The 17,028-nt window shown below is 40.9% G+C and overlaps 1 protein-coding gene and 1 long non-coding RNA gene across 2 annotated transcripts; one reads left to right on the top strand and one right to left on the bottom strand.

Moving 5' to 3' along the window:
- Positions 1-356: 356 nt before the first annotated feature.
- mmp14a (matrix metallopeptidase 14a (membrane-inserted)) lies at positions 357-16,211 on the bottom strand. The gene is made up of 10 exons (XM_085152760.1): positions 15,773-16,211; positions 6,472-6,620; positions 6,138-6,260; positions 5,651-5,958; positions 5,342-5,503; positions 4,163-4,302; positions 3,626-3,764; positions 3,352-3,502; positions 1,891-2,006; positions 357-1,720 (listed from the first exon to the last, which is right to left on the bottom strand). Exons 1-10 carry the CDS (start codon positions 15,854-15,856, stop codon positions 1,422-1,424), a joined length of 1,671 nt encoding a protein of 556 aa, XP_085008886.1. The 5' UTR covers positions 15,857-16,211; the 3' UTR covers positions 357-1,421.
- LOC146522077 (uncharacterized) lies at positions 6,196-6,719 on the top strand. The gene is made up of 2 exons (XR_014872580.1): positions 6,196-6,274; positions 6,465-6,719. It is a non-coding gene; the product is annotated as an uncharacterized LOC146522077 (long non-coding RNA).
- Positions 16,212-17,028: the final 817 nt, after the last annotated feature.

Below are 17,028 nucleotides of genomic sequence, written 5' to 3'. Positions count from 1 at the left end.
AAGCACCATTCGCATTAATAAATAGAGTTGCTTGTGCCAACATCTGGGTTATTTTGGGTATTACAATAAAAAAATATCCCATATCTCACATTCACCCCCCTGATCTGAACTAATTCTTCTCACACTGGATGTAAACTGGGATTCATTTCTATCATTGTCACGTTATGCCTCTGTCCAGCAGGACTCCAAATGACAATGCGCAAAAACAAAGAAAACCAAAAGTATTCAAACTTTTCCAAGAGAACAATAATAACAATAATCATACTTATAATAACAAGAATTTCCATGAAAACAATCATAATTAAAAATTGCACCATGTTGTAGCTCTGCTCGTATTTAACATCACTGTACTTCAAAAAAAAAAAAAAGAGAGAGAGATAAAGCATCACATTTAAAAACATAATCTTTACCATCTGACTGCTTGCACTGAGTTTGGTTTGCAAGTTTGAGTGTAAAACAAAATCCTTCGTGTTCATGTTTCGGTTTTTAGACTCGGTGTGAAGCCTGAATTACAAACCCACGTGTGTGCATGTTTAAGCCTGCATCAATCAAAGCTAACACTGTGCACAAGAAATGTGCTTTTACATAGAGAGCCACTACATACAGTTACAGGGAGAGAGCGCTGTCAGTACCGACTGCATCAAGTACCTTTCATTAACAAATATGAACATTCACCCCCATAAACACCAATTTTAGATGAAAAAAGCTCAGATATTGTAAACGTTGCAAAACAAAATTAGTACTTTGTGTCATTTGTGTTAGAAAATATTGAAATCTTGGATTTATTCTCAGTGCTGTGGATGCTTTAAATCACTATTATGTACTGAGGTCATAGTTCCCTTGTAGCCTTGTTATTGGTTAAAAAAGAAAAACGAAACACTGATTTAAGAGGAAAATGTCATGTTGAAACTTTAAATCTCCCCCCTCAAAAAAATCCCAACACTGTTACCAGAGACAAATTTCTTGGTAAAAGTCAAACAGAAACACAGTTTTCAGAATTATAAGTGAGTCAGACAGCAGTTCAGGTGGAGTCGTCCAGTTAAGGGAAAGGATGGGATGAGATGGGGGACAGAGGGGAGAGGTGGGAGGTTAAGCTGCTGATGAGGATGAGTCTTTGTATATCTCCCTCCTCTGTGTGAGACTGCGGGTATACAGTACACGTAAAATAGTTAACATACAAATATACATTTTCCTGATTTCAGTTTCAAGGGCCTTTATTGTTTTGTTTTTCCCTTTTTATGGCACTTACAAACCACCCAAAAAAACTTTAAAAAAAATGTCCCCCTCCTGTCTCTCATTTCTTCAGGTTTTTCTCCAGTTTCTCTCTTCTTCTTCTTCCTCTCGATTTCCATCCTCGCTCGGCCCTCGCTCCGTCTCTTTCTGTACCTCTGCGGCAGTCTGTCAGCTACCTGCTGCTCTGTCTACACCTTGTCCAGCAGGGATCTCTTGCAGTAGAGGAGGCGTCGGGGCGTGCCGTACTTCCTGAAGAACAAAAGCGCTCCCAGGGTGATCACAACCAGCACCAGAAGGAGGACGGGGATCACCACGGCCAGGGGATTGGCCCAGCTCTCCGAATCCGACTCTTTGCGACCCTTCTTGGGGTCCTCATTGTCGCAGCCCATCCAGTCTTTGAGCACAGACTTGGGGTAGCCGGACTCCACCTTCAAGTACTGGTTGTTAAACTTCCAGTACTTGTTGGCTTTGTAGAAATAGGTGTAAGCTGTGGAAACAGGGCCCGAAATGGTCACAGAAATTCTTTAAGTGTCAACAATGGAGCTGCAATCTAATAATTTTCATTCTTAAACTAATTCTGAGACTATTGTTGTTTCAGAAATCTAACGAGTGCATCTGAGATCTCAAAAAGAAAGCAGCAGATTAAAAAACCCTTACATCCATCTTCACTCATGATGGTTGCTTTGACGTTATCTGGTGTACCGGTCCACTTGCTGATGGGCTTCGGGTAATCTTTGTCCACTCTGCGAGTCTTCTCGTTGAAACGGTAATATCTGCAAATGACAGAAACATTAAAGGCAAGAAATAAACGGCCTCGGGTGGGCATCTCCAGCAACAGAGGCAGAGGAGAGGACTCAAACTCGAAATCATATTATAGGCAGTATTCCTACATCGGGCTTTAAAGGGTTGCTCCATCTCTTTACAAGTGGGAATTTTTTTTAAATATGGCCTCAAGATGTGCAGATTGGTGGCCAATTAAAGGAAAAACTTGAGCCCTCGAGGCAATGACGAAACGTATGTGGTTCTTCCAGGATTTCAAAAGCCCCGTCCACGAGGCACGAATGATCACTCACTGGTTTAAGCGAAAATATGACAGTGCTGTGAATCATATGTTAACGCCTTTTAAGCATCTCGACCCAGTTAAACATGTGTGGAAGATTTTGGACTGGCATATAAAAACAGTGCTCACCATCAAACACAGGGAGCATCTTTAGAGAGGACTGTGCTCCATCCGTGCAGCAGAGTTTAGGGACTCAGAGGTCAATGCTTTGCACACACAGACGTCAGCAGCCCAACACATTACTGAGATGCTTCATGGTGGCTTTTTCCCCCTTTAATTAGCAAACTGTTTGCATTTTATCATAAAACCAATGTTAGGTCTGGAACTAACATTGGTTTAGTTGTTAGTTCCAACTAACAACTAAACCTTAACTTTAAGATGTCTTTAAGATGCAAGTCAGCCCTCACATATTTCCTCTATGTTGTTATTAAAAAACAAAACCTACAGTTACAGCTGGGGTAAAAATCAATTCTCATGCCCATCTGCAACTGTGTGTATGTTAGACAGCATGAGAGTAGTAGTGCTTATTTTTAACAAGTTCACAGATGAGCTCGCAAAGTGTTTATGCCCACAATCCTTTAACTTACATGTTTGAAACATGTTACATGTTCAACTTAGATCCTTTAACTGGAGTACATGTAAGTGTGTTACAAAAGCACAAGGTAAAACGTTAAATTTTACTAGAGCTGGTTAAATTAAAACTTCCTTGATAGCTATACATTCAGGTATATTTTCCTTAATGATTGATTATTTTAATAAATAAAACTTTGATTTTACATATTTCTGTTGGATTAAATCATTTTTTAAGTGTACAAATACTGTTTTATGGGGCTTGACAGTAAAACCCATTTCATGAGGATATAACAAGAATTAAACGTATAAAACAATTTTTTAAATCAATCTAACACCTAACATTACATGCAGATTTGAAAAGAGGTTTGGTATGATATAAAAAGTTACAAATACCTTAACAGATAAGGTTGCATATATTGTGAGAAAGGTTTCTTCTCATTTAGGAAACAAAGTAAAACAAACGGGGAATAAAAAGGAAAACTCACTGAGAGTCTTTGAAGAAGTACGTCTGTCCTGTTGGCGTGTAGAAGAGAGCGGCGTCGATCTTATCTTCGGGCAGACCGGCCCCCAGCTCCTTCAGGCTCTTTGGAGAGTCCTTGTCCATGGTGGACTCACTGAAAACCCAGTATCTGCTACCTGGAAGTTAAAAAAGAACAAAGATTGAAAACAGACCATTTCGGTCAGATTAGAGTGTAGAACACATGCAACAGCTGCAGCCATCATAAATCTGATTCTTCACTGATCCCATATGGAACCTACCCTTGAAGAAGACAAATTTTCCATCATCTCTCTCGTAAGCGGCATTGATGTTTGATGGCAGGCCTTTCCAGAAGTGGCTTATGAGCATCGGGTAGCCAGGCAGCACCTTGTTGTTGCGCAGACGCCAAAACCACTTGTCCTGAAAAGATACACGGGAACCGATCGACCCATTAAACAACCAAATCATTAATAAAACTTCTGAGATTAGCCAAATGTACCACTGAACTGGATATTCTGGATATTATATAAAGCTATTTGTATATATAAGAGCTATTTCTTATATTGTGTAACTTTGTGATGTATTGTATTATTTAATTAAGTTTACATAGTTATTATTATTACATTTTGTAACCTTGGGGATAAATAAAATATTCTAATTCTGATTCCTGTACAAGCTGTAGTCAAGATTCCCAATATTTCTAACATCGATTAAAATGTTGATTTTTCAGAATTAGCCCTGATTGTGCATTTTTATCTGCTGGGTTATGTTATTGAAAACACAGCACTGCCCCAACTCAAAGAAACCGTCTTTTGTACCTTAAATACAAACTTTTCCCCTCTGAGGACAGCGATGGTGTCAAAGTGTCCGTCACAGACGTCAGGGCCGTGGTCTGGCTTGTCGGGATTGGAGGGTTTAGTGGGACGAGGAGGAGGAGGAGGAGCCCCAGACTTTGATCCTATGATCAGAGAGGGAAGTGAAACATGCTTAATTTGCAGAGCCGCAAAAAAAAAAAGAAAAAAGAAAATCTATTTTTAATTATGCTTAGAACTTCTTTTTGCTTTGCTACATATTGCAGTATTTAAAATGATGATTTATTGCACTTACTCAATATTCGTCTTAAATTTTACTAAAAAAGAACAATGCTGACACAGTGAAAGAAGGTTTTGTTATTTAGGCATATTTTTTCAAGGACATTGTTTTAATTGTTAGTTTTTACTTGTTATTGTGTAGATAGTTCAGGGGGTGAGCCACGCAGTCTCGTAATCTTTGAGTTCAGGTGTTGCCAGTCCCATCGGCACGGGTGTATACAAACAGCCATATAGTCTACTTTACAAATTTTTAATAAATGAATGGGTTTTTTCTAAAGAGCTCAATGAATTTGACAATGGTGCTGTAGCAGGATGCTACCTTTACAACAAGTTAGTTTGTGAAGTTTCTTCACTCCTAGATATTCCACCATCAGCTGTAAGTGGTTTTATTGCAAAGTGGAAGTTTCGTGAATCACAGCAATGAATCCACAAAGTGGAAGACCACATGAAGTCACAGAACGGGCTCAGTGAAAAACACCCTGCAGACTCCATAAGTGCAGAGTTCAGGGCTCCTCTGGCATTAACATCAGCACACCAACTGTGCACTGGGAGCTTCATGGCATGATTTTTCCATGGTTCAGCAGCTCCCGTAGCTGCAAAGTGTAGGCGGCCCAATTGTTTGTCCATAAAGGGTAATTTATGGATTAAGCTTGCTAGCATTAGCTAGCTAAATATGGTACCTTTTGCCTCTAAAAGCAGATTTTAAAAACTCCAGTTTACAAAACAGACAAGTGATATCAAGATAACTGTTTACTTTTTACTTATAGGCCATGGGACCGATGGGGTTTCTTTGTAAAAAAGTGACCCAGTAGCCTCAAAGAGGGAAGTCTCATAAAGTATTAGTGTCACCAAAAAAGCTGGTTCATTAATAACTAAATGCCTGCTTCTTCTACTAAACCAACGCACCATAAATTGCCTGGATTCCTCTGCGGTCATCATCAGGGAGCTGGAAGTTTTCGGTGTCAAACCATTGATAGAAGGGGGCCATGATGGCAGCGGGGTCGTTGGAGTGCTCTAGACCCAGAGCGTGACCAAGCTCGTGGACAGCGACCAGGAAAACATCATTACCTTGAAAGAGAAGATCAGAATGTTGCGGAAAGCTCTGTTCAAAGTCCTGAAACTATCGTTTTCATGATTTCAAACAATCTGCAATACACAAAGTTTGTCTTGTCCTCTTCTTTTCAACCTTTCACCCACTTCTCTTCTTTCTCTTACCTCCCTGATCGACCGTCCCAGTGGTCCAAGGTTCAGCAAGGTCAAAGTGCGTGTCACCACCAATGGCTGGACCGGGGAAATAAGCGTGAGCTAGGAAACCACCCTCGCCGTCGAACGGTGTGCTGTCGCCATGGAATCCCTCTGCAAAGGAGAGCATGATGTCTGCGTACTTATCAGGTGAGCCTCTGATCTGACTGAAGGGGATCTCTCTGAAGGTGAGCGGGATGGCGCTTTCCCACACCTTGAAGGCCTTTCGAATGGCGTCAAACGTGCCGCGTTGGCCCACTTTAGGGGTATAGTTCTCTATGCTGGAGAAGCAAAGAGGAATGAATCAGCTTACATCAATAATAACAGTTTGTGATTAGCATTAGTCACTGTGTTTTCTTGAGCTAGAACCTAATACACTTCATATTTCCAGAATAAATCAGTTTCTATATGCAAGTTGTAAAGTAAAACCAAATCACTGAATAGTGTGGTGAATTCTGACCTGAAGGTCACCTCAGACTTGTCCCACTTCAGACCCTGCACAGCATATCTCTTTCTCCTCAGGTTGCTCTTCAGCACTGGTCCAAACTTGTCAGGAACGCCACATCGCGGCCGTTTCATCGCCCTGGAAACACAAAGGTAACACTTTCAGTTTTAATCCAGAAAGTATGTGGACTCCTCTGAAGAACTTGTGGTTATTAAGTCTTTAATAATGGCAGTTTTAGCTTCTCACACAGCCGCTTCTATCCAAAAATGTATAAAGAATGTGACAGTCCGCTATTCACCTGTAATAATCTGAGGCCAAGCTGTTATCTTTAATGTAAACCAGGACTCACTCTATTGTGTTGGTGTCTATGGAGCCAGTGACGGTCAGTCCGTAAAAACTCTGCATGGCGGATATTGCTTTACTGATGGTGTCTGGTGAGCGGATGGCCTGGGCTCTCACATCACCTGGAGGCAGGTAGCCATACTGCTGCAGCCAAGCCTGATGGAGAGACAGAGAGAAATAAATGTCGAATAAGACCTTTAATGCACAAATCATTTTCTGACTAGCTGGACTAAGCTGAACACTGATGCTTTACTGTCTTGTATGTATTTAGTTTTAGAAATTCAGTACTATTAACATGAGCATTTTCATTCAAAGTGATGTAATTTTGTCATCAAGAAACACGTAACGTTTAGGTACAAATGAGACATGTCAGTTATGGAAGTTGCCCATAGTTTGTATGGAAGATAATAACTTGCAGACAACTGTAAAAAGTGTAAACTGGAAACAAAGACAATAAAAGTTGTATCTTTTCAAATTTGTTCAGTGGTAAAATACTGGTACTGGTTGGCAAGTAGTTGGCAAGTGTTTGCAGACAACTCAGCATCTTTGATGCAAATGGCAAATGTAGCAGTCACACCCAGCGACATCTAGCAACTATTCCCCAACTACGGAGGGAAAACACGTTTCCCTCGTGACCACGTGTTGCTGTGGGGGTTGGCGACTGCTAGTTTTTTGGCCTAAGTGACAGAGACCTTGATTGGTAATTTACTTTGTGATTTTTGAGTCACACAAATGCATGTTTTTCACATTTTTTGATGAAATAAGTAACTGAAACATAAAGAAAACACAAATTGTGAAACAGACAATAAGCTGGATTAACATATTTCTATAACATAAGAAAGTTTGTGGGCATGCTGCTTTAGAAACACCAAAACATCCTTTATTACTGCAGTATTTTCATCTAAGAAGAACTGAAAAATCACACTCCCACTACGCGTAAACCATAGAAATCCACTGATGCGTGAGTGTAAAGTGCTGAGTGTGCTCGAATAGGCATGCTCACAAAAAGGAAAACTTCAAGCTTGTAAAAATTTTTATTTATTTGCTAAAATAATATTGTTGCTATAGGAGACTTTTATTTTTTATTGGGCATATAATTGCTGTTGAAATCTTTCTGTTTTACTTTCTCTCTGAGTTAGTCAGACGGGCCAAAAACAACAGTAAAAACCACCTGAAAACATCAAAAAACATCTTAGTCAACAGAAAAGATGGGACTGGCCTACCGTATGAGCCTGTGGGTGTTTGTCTACTTCAAGTCAACTTTCAAAGCTTGTTTGGACCTGCTTCTCTTAGTTCAGCTGTACATCACACATTATATGGCAGATAATGGGTGTGTGTGGGTGTATGAGTGGGTTTTTGTGTGCCATGCTGTCTTGCTTAACCTCCCTCTTCAGCAGCCAACACATGCTGAGGTAACTCAGCATGCTAAATTTATTGTCTTTTCCTCATGTGACTGTGACATTACCCAGTTTATGGTTTCTTTAAAGCTAACATCAAACCCTCAAATGCCCCCTTGATTTCTGCTGGACTTGTAACGGGAAACTTTGTTGTGGGGTCATAAGGAGGCATGAGAGAGGAATTGAAAGCCAAATAAAATACTGATGTCATCTTTGTCACAATGACCCAGAACTCTGTCTAGACGATCGCTGCCAAATACAGCTGTCATGAGGCTGGAAAAAAAAACACCTTCAGGAACATTTGGGCTCCTCAAAGCTTTAACTTTAAGATCCCTTTGCTACTGTCTGTGTCTATTGTCCTCCTCGCTGTCTGCCTATCTGTGCTTTTGCCAACCGAAACCACCACTGTTTATCTTTACACACTAAAGGTCGGTCTTTTCTTTCCACTGCCTGCTGCTGGTGGTCAAAAACTGGGCCACTGTAATGGAGAAGTTTGACAATGGGGGAAAGGGGAGAAAAGTCAGATGACACCTTCGATGGCACTCCTACTTGCTAGGAGATAAAAAAAAGTCAAAGAGCTAATAGGTAGTAGCTGACAGTAAGTAGTTGTTTACCCATTTGTAGATAGAAGCTAAACTAACTAAAAAGCTGAGCTGAGCAACCTTTACACTGGTTTAAGGTACTTCTTGAACGCTGCCTTGAATTTAGATGTAAATGAATGTTAATAAATTAACATGGTTCATAGGTTGCCTGCTCAACCAGGTGAGCTAAAGGTTCACAGCCATGTATAACACACACGATATGGTAGACAGTGGGTGTGTTTGTTTGTATGAGTGGGTTTGTGCCACAAAAGATAGATTTATTAATCCTTTTATGGCAGTAATCTGTGCTTCCTGCTTTCTAAAAACTCCTCTGCGTAGATCTCTGCACGACACGGAAACAACGTCAACATCCGTCCGTCCACATTTTAGTCTATGCCATCATGGACCACAAACTATTTTGATCAGGGAAATGAGGTCAAGGTTTTAACCATGTTTGGCTATAAATAGACAACCTAATATGCATAATTTGAGTCAACATATAAAGGTCAAAATGTGTAACAAATGGTTGAAACAGCTAGCTAAACAAATAGCTAAATTGTTAGCCAATACAGAAAGTGCTAAAACTGCTCTCAAGTACCCCAGCGCATTTAAAACTGTATGGTTAAATAAATAAAAGTGCTAATAAACATATTTGACCTTATGAATAAAAAAAATCAATTTTAACTAAAAATAAATTGCAATTGCAAGCTAAAAATATGACAATAGAAAACAAAATCGCTAACAAGGATAAACGGTTGAAATAGCTAGCTAAACAAAAATCTGGATAAGCAGTTTAACGTTGTCACTATACATAGCGGATGTTGTTTATCATTATGTTCTGTTAATACTGTGATGACAGTATGCTGGTAAGCTGATCGTAACTGTAAAGTGTAATCTGGAGCTAGTTTAAATAAATTCTAATGAGCAAACACCACAGCTGGTGTTGATAAAAAGGTTCTTAAGTCAGTTTTGTGTCATTTTAAAAAGGCTGTAGCTTTACGTTTGACTATCAGATACTGGAGTTGTAGCTAACTCATCATCTCCTGACTCCCTTGTTGAAGCTAAATGCATCTTCAAGTGTGTGTTTCCAATTATGTATGTGCACACACAGAGTTAAAACAAATTTTTATCCCCACCACAAATTAAGCCAGTGGAATTACCCCAAATTCTTTCATTAGCGTCATCTAAACCTCAGATATCTCTCTTGTTCCACCATATGTCCTGGTTTTCTCTTCAAGCCTGCCTTCAGCAAGTGAAGGGCAAACCATGGATGGAAAAGGAGCAACTGGGCAACAACTGGGCCATCCACAGCCTGTGCACACACAGCTACTGTTAGTCATGTGGTGGGCAGAGAGGCCAGAGAACAAGGTTCACTTATGTTAACCCGCAGAGAGACGGCTTATCCCCCTTCTCGCTATCTTTGCATATTCAGTCAGATTATTTAAACATCTAGTAAATGTATTTTATCCTCTGACTCTCTTACTAACCAACCAAATTTACTTTCTCTGCCTCTCCACTAAATACGACTAGTGTGCCCTGTGGCTCCAGTGCGGTGAAGCGTCTGCTTCTATAAAAACACTCTCCGCTCCACTGCATGAAAGTCTCTCCCACACTGTGAGGACCTCCACTTCTCTCCTCTAGTCACAAACTACTCCACACACCGCCACCACCTCCGGTCGGAGCGCCAGGTATCCCAGCATGCACCTCGCCTATGTGGAACTCCCTTGCAGCCACCATCAAAGCTTCTATTTATTAAGATTTGTACATGGCTGGTATTGTTGGCCTGTGGGTAGCCAATTACCTGGCTACACAGCCATGTGTGGTCAAAGTACTGCTGCTGGTGGTTGGTAAACACACCTTTGAGCCCGTGTAGTGACGTGTGGTCTGAACATATAATGCACAGAAACACAACTGATGCAACATAGTGGAAAAGTTGGCAAAGCTGCACGATGTAGCTCCACTCTGTCGCTTTATCGATAATTAATCACAGATTGATTCAGTTGCCTAAAATGCAGTTGTTCCAGCTCCCATGGTGTTTTTGCTCTTTTTCTGTGTCATTTACATATCTGCTGGGCTTAGACTGATGAGGAAAACATTTCACATTTCTGGCAGAACTGACGTGACATTTTTCACTATTTTTTTCTCCATTAAAGAGAGAGGACAAAGTATCCCAACAAATATGGTTGTGATAAGAAGCCAAATACTGAACTGTAGACAGATGGATATTGATGTTGTTTCTCAGTACAACAGATCAACGGGTCAGACTGTTTCTTAAAAAGAGAAAAATGCAGATCAAATGATGGCAAAGTAGGAATTAAATGCATTTGTCGTCGTTTTTTAAACAACGAGAAATAATAGGGTTAGTACACAGGCAAGTAAATAAAATCAAGAACACGTTTAAGGTGCTTAGTTTATCTGAAATGATTTAATGGTACAATTAGCTCAGTAAGTCTAGGCCCAAAAAAGTGAAGGTATCAGTTTGACTCATTATTGAGGCATTTTTTCTTAATTTTTTTAAAAGAAAACTTTTCCTATTTTCTATATTCCAAGTGTCCAGGTGAACTATTTTTCAACCATGACTAGATTATGACTTGGTTATTCAGCACTGAAATGTTTGCTGGGACATTGGTGGCGTCTGGTCACAAAAACGCAGAAAGAACAAACTGCAACATTTAAGTTTGAATCTGGATCATTGGCTTTGGCAGATGTTCTCTCAACGATATCCTGTAACTCCAACAATCTACAGATTAAAGATAGAATTAAAATGCTCAGCAGTAGTTTTACCCTTCACTGTAAATTAGATGGCCACATATTAAGCTCGAAGCAAGTCCCTGAAATTGAGGAAACATACTTTTAAAGCTCATAGCTGCTTTTCTTTTCTTCTTCAGAAACTCGAGTGCTGTTGGGAGTGTGTTTTTGATCGTTATCCTGCTGGAATATTCTTTTTCTGCCAAGCTTGTGGAACCTGGCAGTCACCTTTTGCACTCATGCAGCCCCATATCCCAGCACCTTAAACTCCCTGCTCCCTGCTCTTTATATGCACATTTCCATATAAACAGTTTTGGCACCAACTAAAGAAGTTTTTGCTTTGATCATTTTTAAAATCAGGCTTCATTTCCTTACGTCATAAAATACACTTTTGTTCACTGAAAGGCCAGAAGTACCAGAGAAATGCCCAGACTTCTGTGAACCAAGGTATTACAGACTCATTGCCTGGACTTTCTGCAGACCAATCGGGCTGCCAGACGCCCATTTTAAAGCAGAAAAAAAACCCCTGATTGTGAGGACGGAGCTATCTTGGCGTCATCTTATCAAAGGAGACAATTCATCAGGCTTCTTTTCACAATCTTTAGAAAAGTCTCACAGTTTTGTACCCAAAAGCACGCAAGGTTATTTTTCTGGGATGCAGCACACAGAGATGGACCTATGTGATATCCTTTGCAATGCCTGAGCTGTCACAGCAACTCATCCCATTCCATTTCCATTGGAAACATCTGTGCTGAGACAGGATGGTCTTATTTTTCAGAGCTCAAACTGCAAATACTGGCACTGTGGCTATCGCCTGGTCACCACTGCTGCTTTTTTTTGTTGGTCAGAAATCTTCTTCCTTTATACTTTCCCACTTTTTTGAAGCCAAAAATCAGATTTTTTTTTGTCATTTCTTTGTAAAGTCTTCCCCACATGGAGCCAAAATGCTGCCACGCAGACACAGCGGCACACTGGAACTCAAAGGTGCGGTAAGTTTTGCTTCTGTGATCACAGATTCTCTTACTCATTCTACTTTTAGGCCTATATTCTTCAATTTAAATACCATTACTCACAACAGGAACTTTCCCACTTATCAACACAAGATCTCTATTATGTCTGAACATAGAGTTGCCCATCACAGGCCATGTGGGTGCACTCTCATGAGACTGGAGGTGCGCACACATACGTAAACCCAACCACAACTTCCTCAAGATGTCATGAACTAGAGTTAAGAAAAAACTTCCAGGAGCATTTATAGTTCTTGTGGTCAAAAACAAAGCGATGAAGACACTTCCTCTTCAGAGGAAGAAGCATCATATGGGATTTTTTTTCCCTATTTGTGCAATAAAAAAAATAGACAACAATAACAAGTAGGACAATGGTGTGAGCTTCACGGACATATTTAACCCTTTATAAAGAGCAGTTCTCTCTTAAACGATGCTAAATCACGCTCTTTGTCCACTGCACTGCTGCTAAAACACTAAACGCTGCCTCTTTGACTTTTATTGATGAAGACTAAATTTTCCTGTCTTTAAAATCTCAGCAGGGATGAGTGAAAAAAACAGACTGACCAGAGCAATGAGGGCAGCAGAAGATGATTTAAAGTGCAGAGTTACTTACATTAAAGAGGGAAAGGTAAAAGCATTAAGGACAGAGAGTGGGCACAGACACACACAGAGAGAGAGGTTAGGAGTATGGTTGAATTTAAAGTTGAGGGACTGAGTCAGTTGTTCCTCTCGCCGTGTGCCAATGGAAAAAACTGAGAATTCTGCTCATGAGCGGCTGAACCTCTCATTGCTTCACTTCTTGGCGTCTCTGACCCAGTTAGCACTCACACCAGCGCAGTGCAAAGTTTTGTCTGCTTTCATGTGTCTTCCTGGTCAAACAGGTCATAAAATGCACTCACCGGAGGTTTTGGTTATGGTGAAACACTATTATACTGATGCCCGACAGCTTTATAGAAATATTTACTGGACTGTCTCTACACTCTGCACCACAGCACAGTTCTACTAAAGTTCTCTTTCTTATTTTCAGAGGGAACATATTAGACTGTTTATTCGATTTTTGTTACAACTGTAGTGGACAAATGTATTGGGAGACACCTGTGAATCTTTACATTCAGGTGTATTAAATCAAACATCTAGCCACACAGTCTGCTTTTGCAATAATCTGTGGAAGAATGAATCGTTCTGAGTCCGAGTGTGGCGTTGTAACAGGACGCCACCTTTGCAACAAGTCAGCTTTTGAAACTTCTTCTCTCCAAGATATTCAACAGACGCTGATTATCAATGAATTATTGCAAAGTGGAAGCATTTAGGAACCACAACAACTCCATTAGCGTCACAGTTAACTATTTCTCTTTGATGTCCTCTACCGGCAGACCATATTCTTAGCCCGGTCAGCACAGATAGCCCCTCGGCTCTCTCTTGAAGTCCATCAGTTTCTCATTAGGCCTGGTGCAGCTGATTATTTTGACATCTCTTAGGTGACAGCTGCGGCCTGTCAAAGCAGCACGCAGCAGATCTCGAGCAAGGGCTTCCCTTTGATGCTACATCAACAGCGGCTCCAGTCAAGATAAAGGGAATTGAACCCAGATGTGTTTTGACCAGATCTGTACAAACCCGCTGCTAGGATCATAAGACATGCGTCTCCAGATGGCAACAGGAAATCTCCAGATTTTTTTTTTTTAAAGTCAAGAATGGAGAGATCCTGTTTAAGAGTCTGTTGTTTTCATTGCTGCCCACTTCCTCTGCTCACAGCGTCTAACTAAGCATTTTATTTAAGTCAAGAATCCACAGAGAAGGCAGAAAAAAGGGAGAGAATGAAAACAGATGGTGGAAGGAAAACTGGGTACTTCAGAAGAAGTGACTTAATTTTCAGAGCATAGGAGGAAGTATTACTTCTCTGTTAGCCGGGCTTCTCTTTTCACTCAGCTTGGATAAATTGGGATTAGTTTGTCAGAGCGATGTTAACATGTTGAGCAACACTGATAAACCACAAAATTCCCGTAAACTCAGTATGAGTTACTCCCCCCCCCCCCAAAAAAAGGAGCTTCAGCCACTTCAAGTAAACACTGATGTCACTCACTTGTTATTTTGTCTTTGCTGCTCTGGTTTTTCCACACTTGTTATTTTGTCTTTTGCATCTCATATCTTTCCAGCAGCAGTTTATTCTACTTTCTCCACACAGATGAGTCTCCTGTTTGATCACAGGTTTCATATACAGATCTTAGGTGATGTAATCCTCAACCTATAATTAAAACTTATCCTTCTTCTCCATCAGGGCTGACTGTTGTGTCTGACAGTAAAACTGTGTGCACAGCCTCCATCGCCAGACGTGACAGCCACAATTCACCCGATCGTGTTTCTTTTTGCACTGAGGGTTATTGATACATCGCTACGTTGCTGTTTTCTAGCTGTGAGAGGCGACACTAAAGTACATAGCCGTGTTTTCTCACTTTGTTTACAGACATTCATCACCGTGTTCGCCACGGGACAGCAGCCTGCGGCGTCTTATAAACTGTCTGACTCTGAGTTATCCACCTTGTCTGGCTTGACTCACACGCCAGCAACTTGTGGTCAGTGACTAAGGTCCTCCTTCGTGCTTCTCGTCTCCGCACAGAGCTGCAAAACACTCTCGTAAATTGAAATTACTTCTTTTGCACAATTGGGATGACTCAAATTTCACATTCAAATCTATAAATGGTGCATCCTGTCCGTTATAGGAAGTGGATGGTAGACTGCAGCGTGCCTGAATGTCACAAGACATTGCACCATAAATGGTCACATAAATGTACTTTTGACCGATGATGTTATGGTAAACTGGAACTTTTAGTAGGTATGTTGGGCATAAATGGACTGAGACTACAACCACCCACGGTGCTTGAACTCAATTATTTTGGAGATTTGATGGCAGAATAAGTTCTTCAGAAGAAAGCTGCACTCTTCCTTAGTATTTCCAGGCTGCTGACACCTCTGTGCATCATGTCCGGCCTCACCAGCTTCCCATCTGTGCTGCCTGTGCAGGCAAATGAAAACCATTAACCCCCTCCCCCTTAGTACCACCACAGTACCCCCCCCCCCTTTTTTTTTTTCTCAGAACAAAGCAGCTCAGCTGAGATTTCCACACTGTACACAGCCACTGCACGGCTGGGTCTCCTCCACTTACTGCTGAAAACTTTTGACTCATGGCTTCTTTCCCCCTATATGGAAATATAAAGGTTGGGAAGTTCTTGGAAAAAAATGTCAGGCTGTTTGAAGAGGAGAAAATAAACATGAACGGTGGCGGCTTTTAGTGGGGAAAAAAACAACTAAAAATTATAAAGTTATAGGGAGTAAAGGTCATTGGAGTGTCACAGTAATAGATTACTATACAGTTATTGGTAATACGTGCTTTAAGTACATGGAAACCTCAACTTTTCAAAAAAAGTGAGCAAACACAGACAGAGTTTCACGAGTACTGTGGGAGGAAAACACACCTGAAAATGCAGACACGCTGCAGCTCGTATTGCACATGCAGAAATGAACGTGTAGCCTCTACAAATGTGCACTGCATAAAGTAAATGCACCTCCAATTCACTTACCTCGGATTTTAGTACGTCTGCGATGACGGAGGTAAGACCGAAGCAGCAGAGACCGCAGGCCAGGGCGAGGACCCGGAGTATCATTGTGATATCTGGAGAATATCTCGGAGATTTCAGGAAGCTTTCACTCTACACAAATCCGTCCTGAATAGGGAGGACAAAAAAACTCCAAAACAAAATCGACTGATGCTACTCCGCGTTGTAAAACGAGGCACAAAAACTTTGTCGTATCCGCATGGACACTTTCAGGGCAGTCAGCAACTTTTACGCACAGAAACGATTGCAGCAGAGTCAGAGCCGAAACAACAACAAAAAACAAAAGCAAAAGGCTGAAAAGGGAAAGAGAGATGCTGCAACCTAAAGCCTCGCAGTCTGACTCCCTTTCCCCTCTACCAGGACTACCTGTGGCGTGTGTGGACGTGGAGACCGGAGAGAGCGAGCAACAGAGAAGGGAAGAGGGAGGGGGGGCTCATTTTCTTCAAGGTCCTCCTCCAATAAAATACGTCACGCTTCGCAAGGAAGTTCAATTACTACACTACTACACTTTTATTTATTATTTTGTATTTATGGGAGTGATTACGAAAATAAAAGCTCCATAACTGAAAACGCTGAGGTCGCACTCCTGATGCATTTTCAGTATCAGTATGAAGCAGAAATGTTAATTTCTGTATTTGGAAGCTGAAGATTTGGGCACCGGCTGAAGTTAACATGTGCAGAAATGTCTGTCAATGTCCCGAGTGAACACAAGGACAGCATGACGGTCTGGGTTTAAGGAGAAGAGTTAGGCCACGTTTCACGTTGTGTTTAAATGCGCATGCCTCACCCATTAACATTTAGCTGATTAAGATTTCCACCTAAATGTCCCTGCAAGTTCAAAATAGGTAAAAAACAAACAAACAAAAAAAGGCTACATATGCAATAATTTTAAGGTCTCCTTTAGACTGTTACTGAGTGTGACTGAAGGCAAGATAGTGAGGCAACATTTCCTTCAGATAAGTTAGAAGAACTGGGAGCAACACTTGAGACTTTTTTTTCTCCCTCTCATAACTTGCATAGTTTCCAAACATTTTGAGGAGAGAAAAAAAGTCTTAATATTGGACCTCCTCCTTTTTTCTTTGTGCTTCTCTGTGCCAGACAAGAGGAGAAAATGCTGTGCTCCTACTCACTGAGAGTGGGCTTGTGTGCTGTGGGGTTTTAGTTTCACAGCAGTGGTTGTATGATCTCATAATTCACAATACTTAAAAATACTGTTTTTG

The sequence above is a fragment of the Neolamprologus multifasciatus genome, chromosome 3 (assembly GCF_963576455.1).
Source record: "Neolamprologus multifasciatus chromosome 3, fNeoMul1.2, whole genome shotgun sequence".
Lineage (NCBI taxonomy): Eukaryota > Metazoa > Chordata > Actinopteri > Cichliformes > Cichlidae > Neolamprologus > Neolamprologus multifasciatus.
Note: the sequence above shows the minus strand (reverse complement) of the source record. Positions and strands in the feature narration are given on the sequence as shown.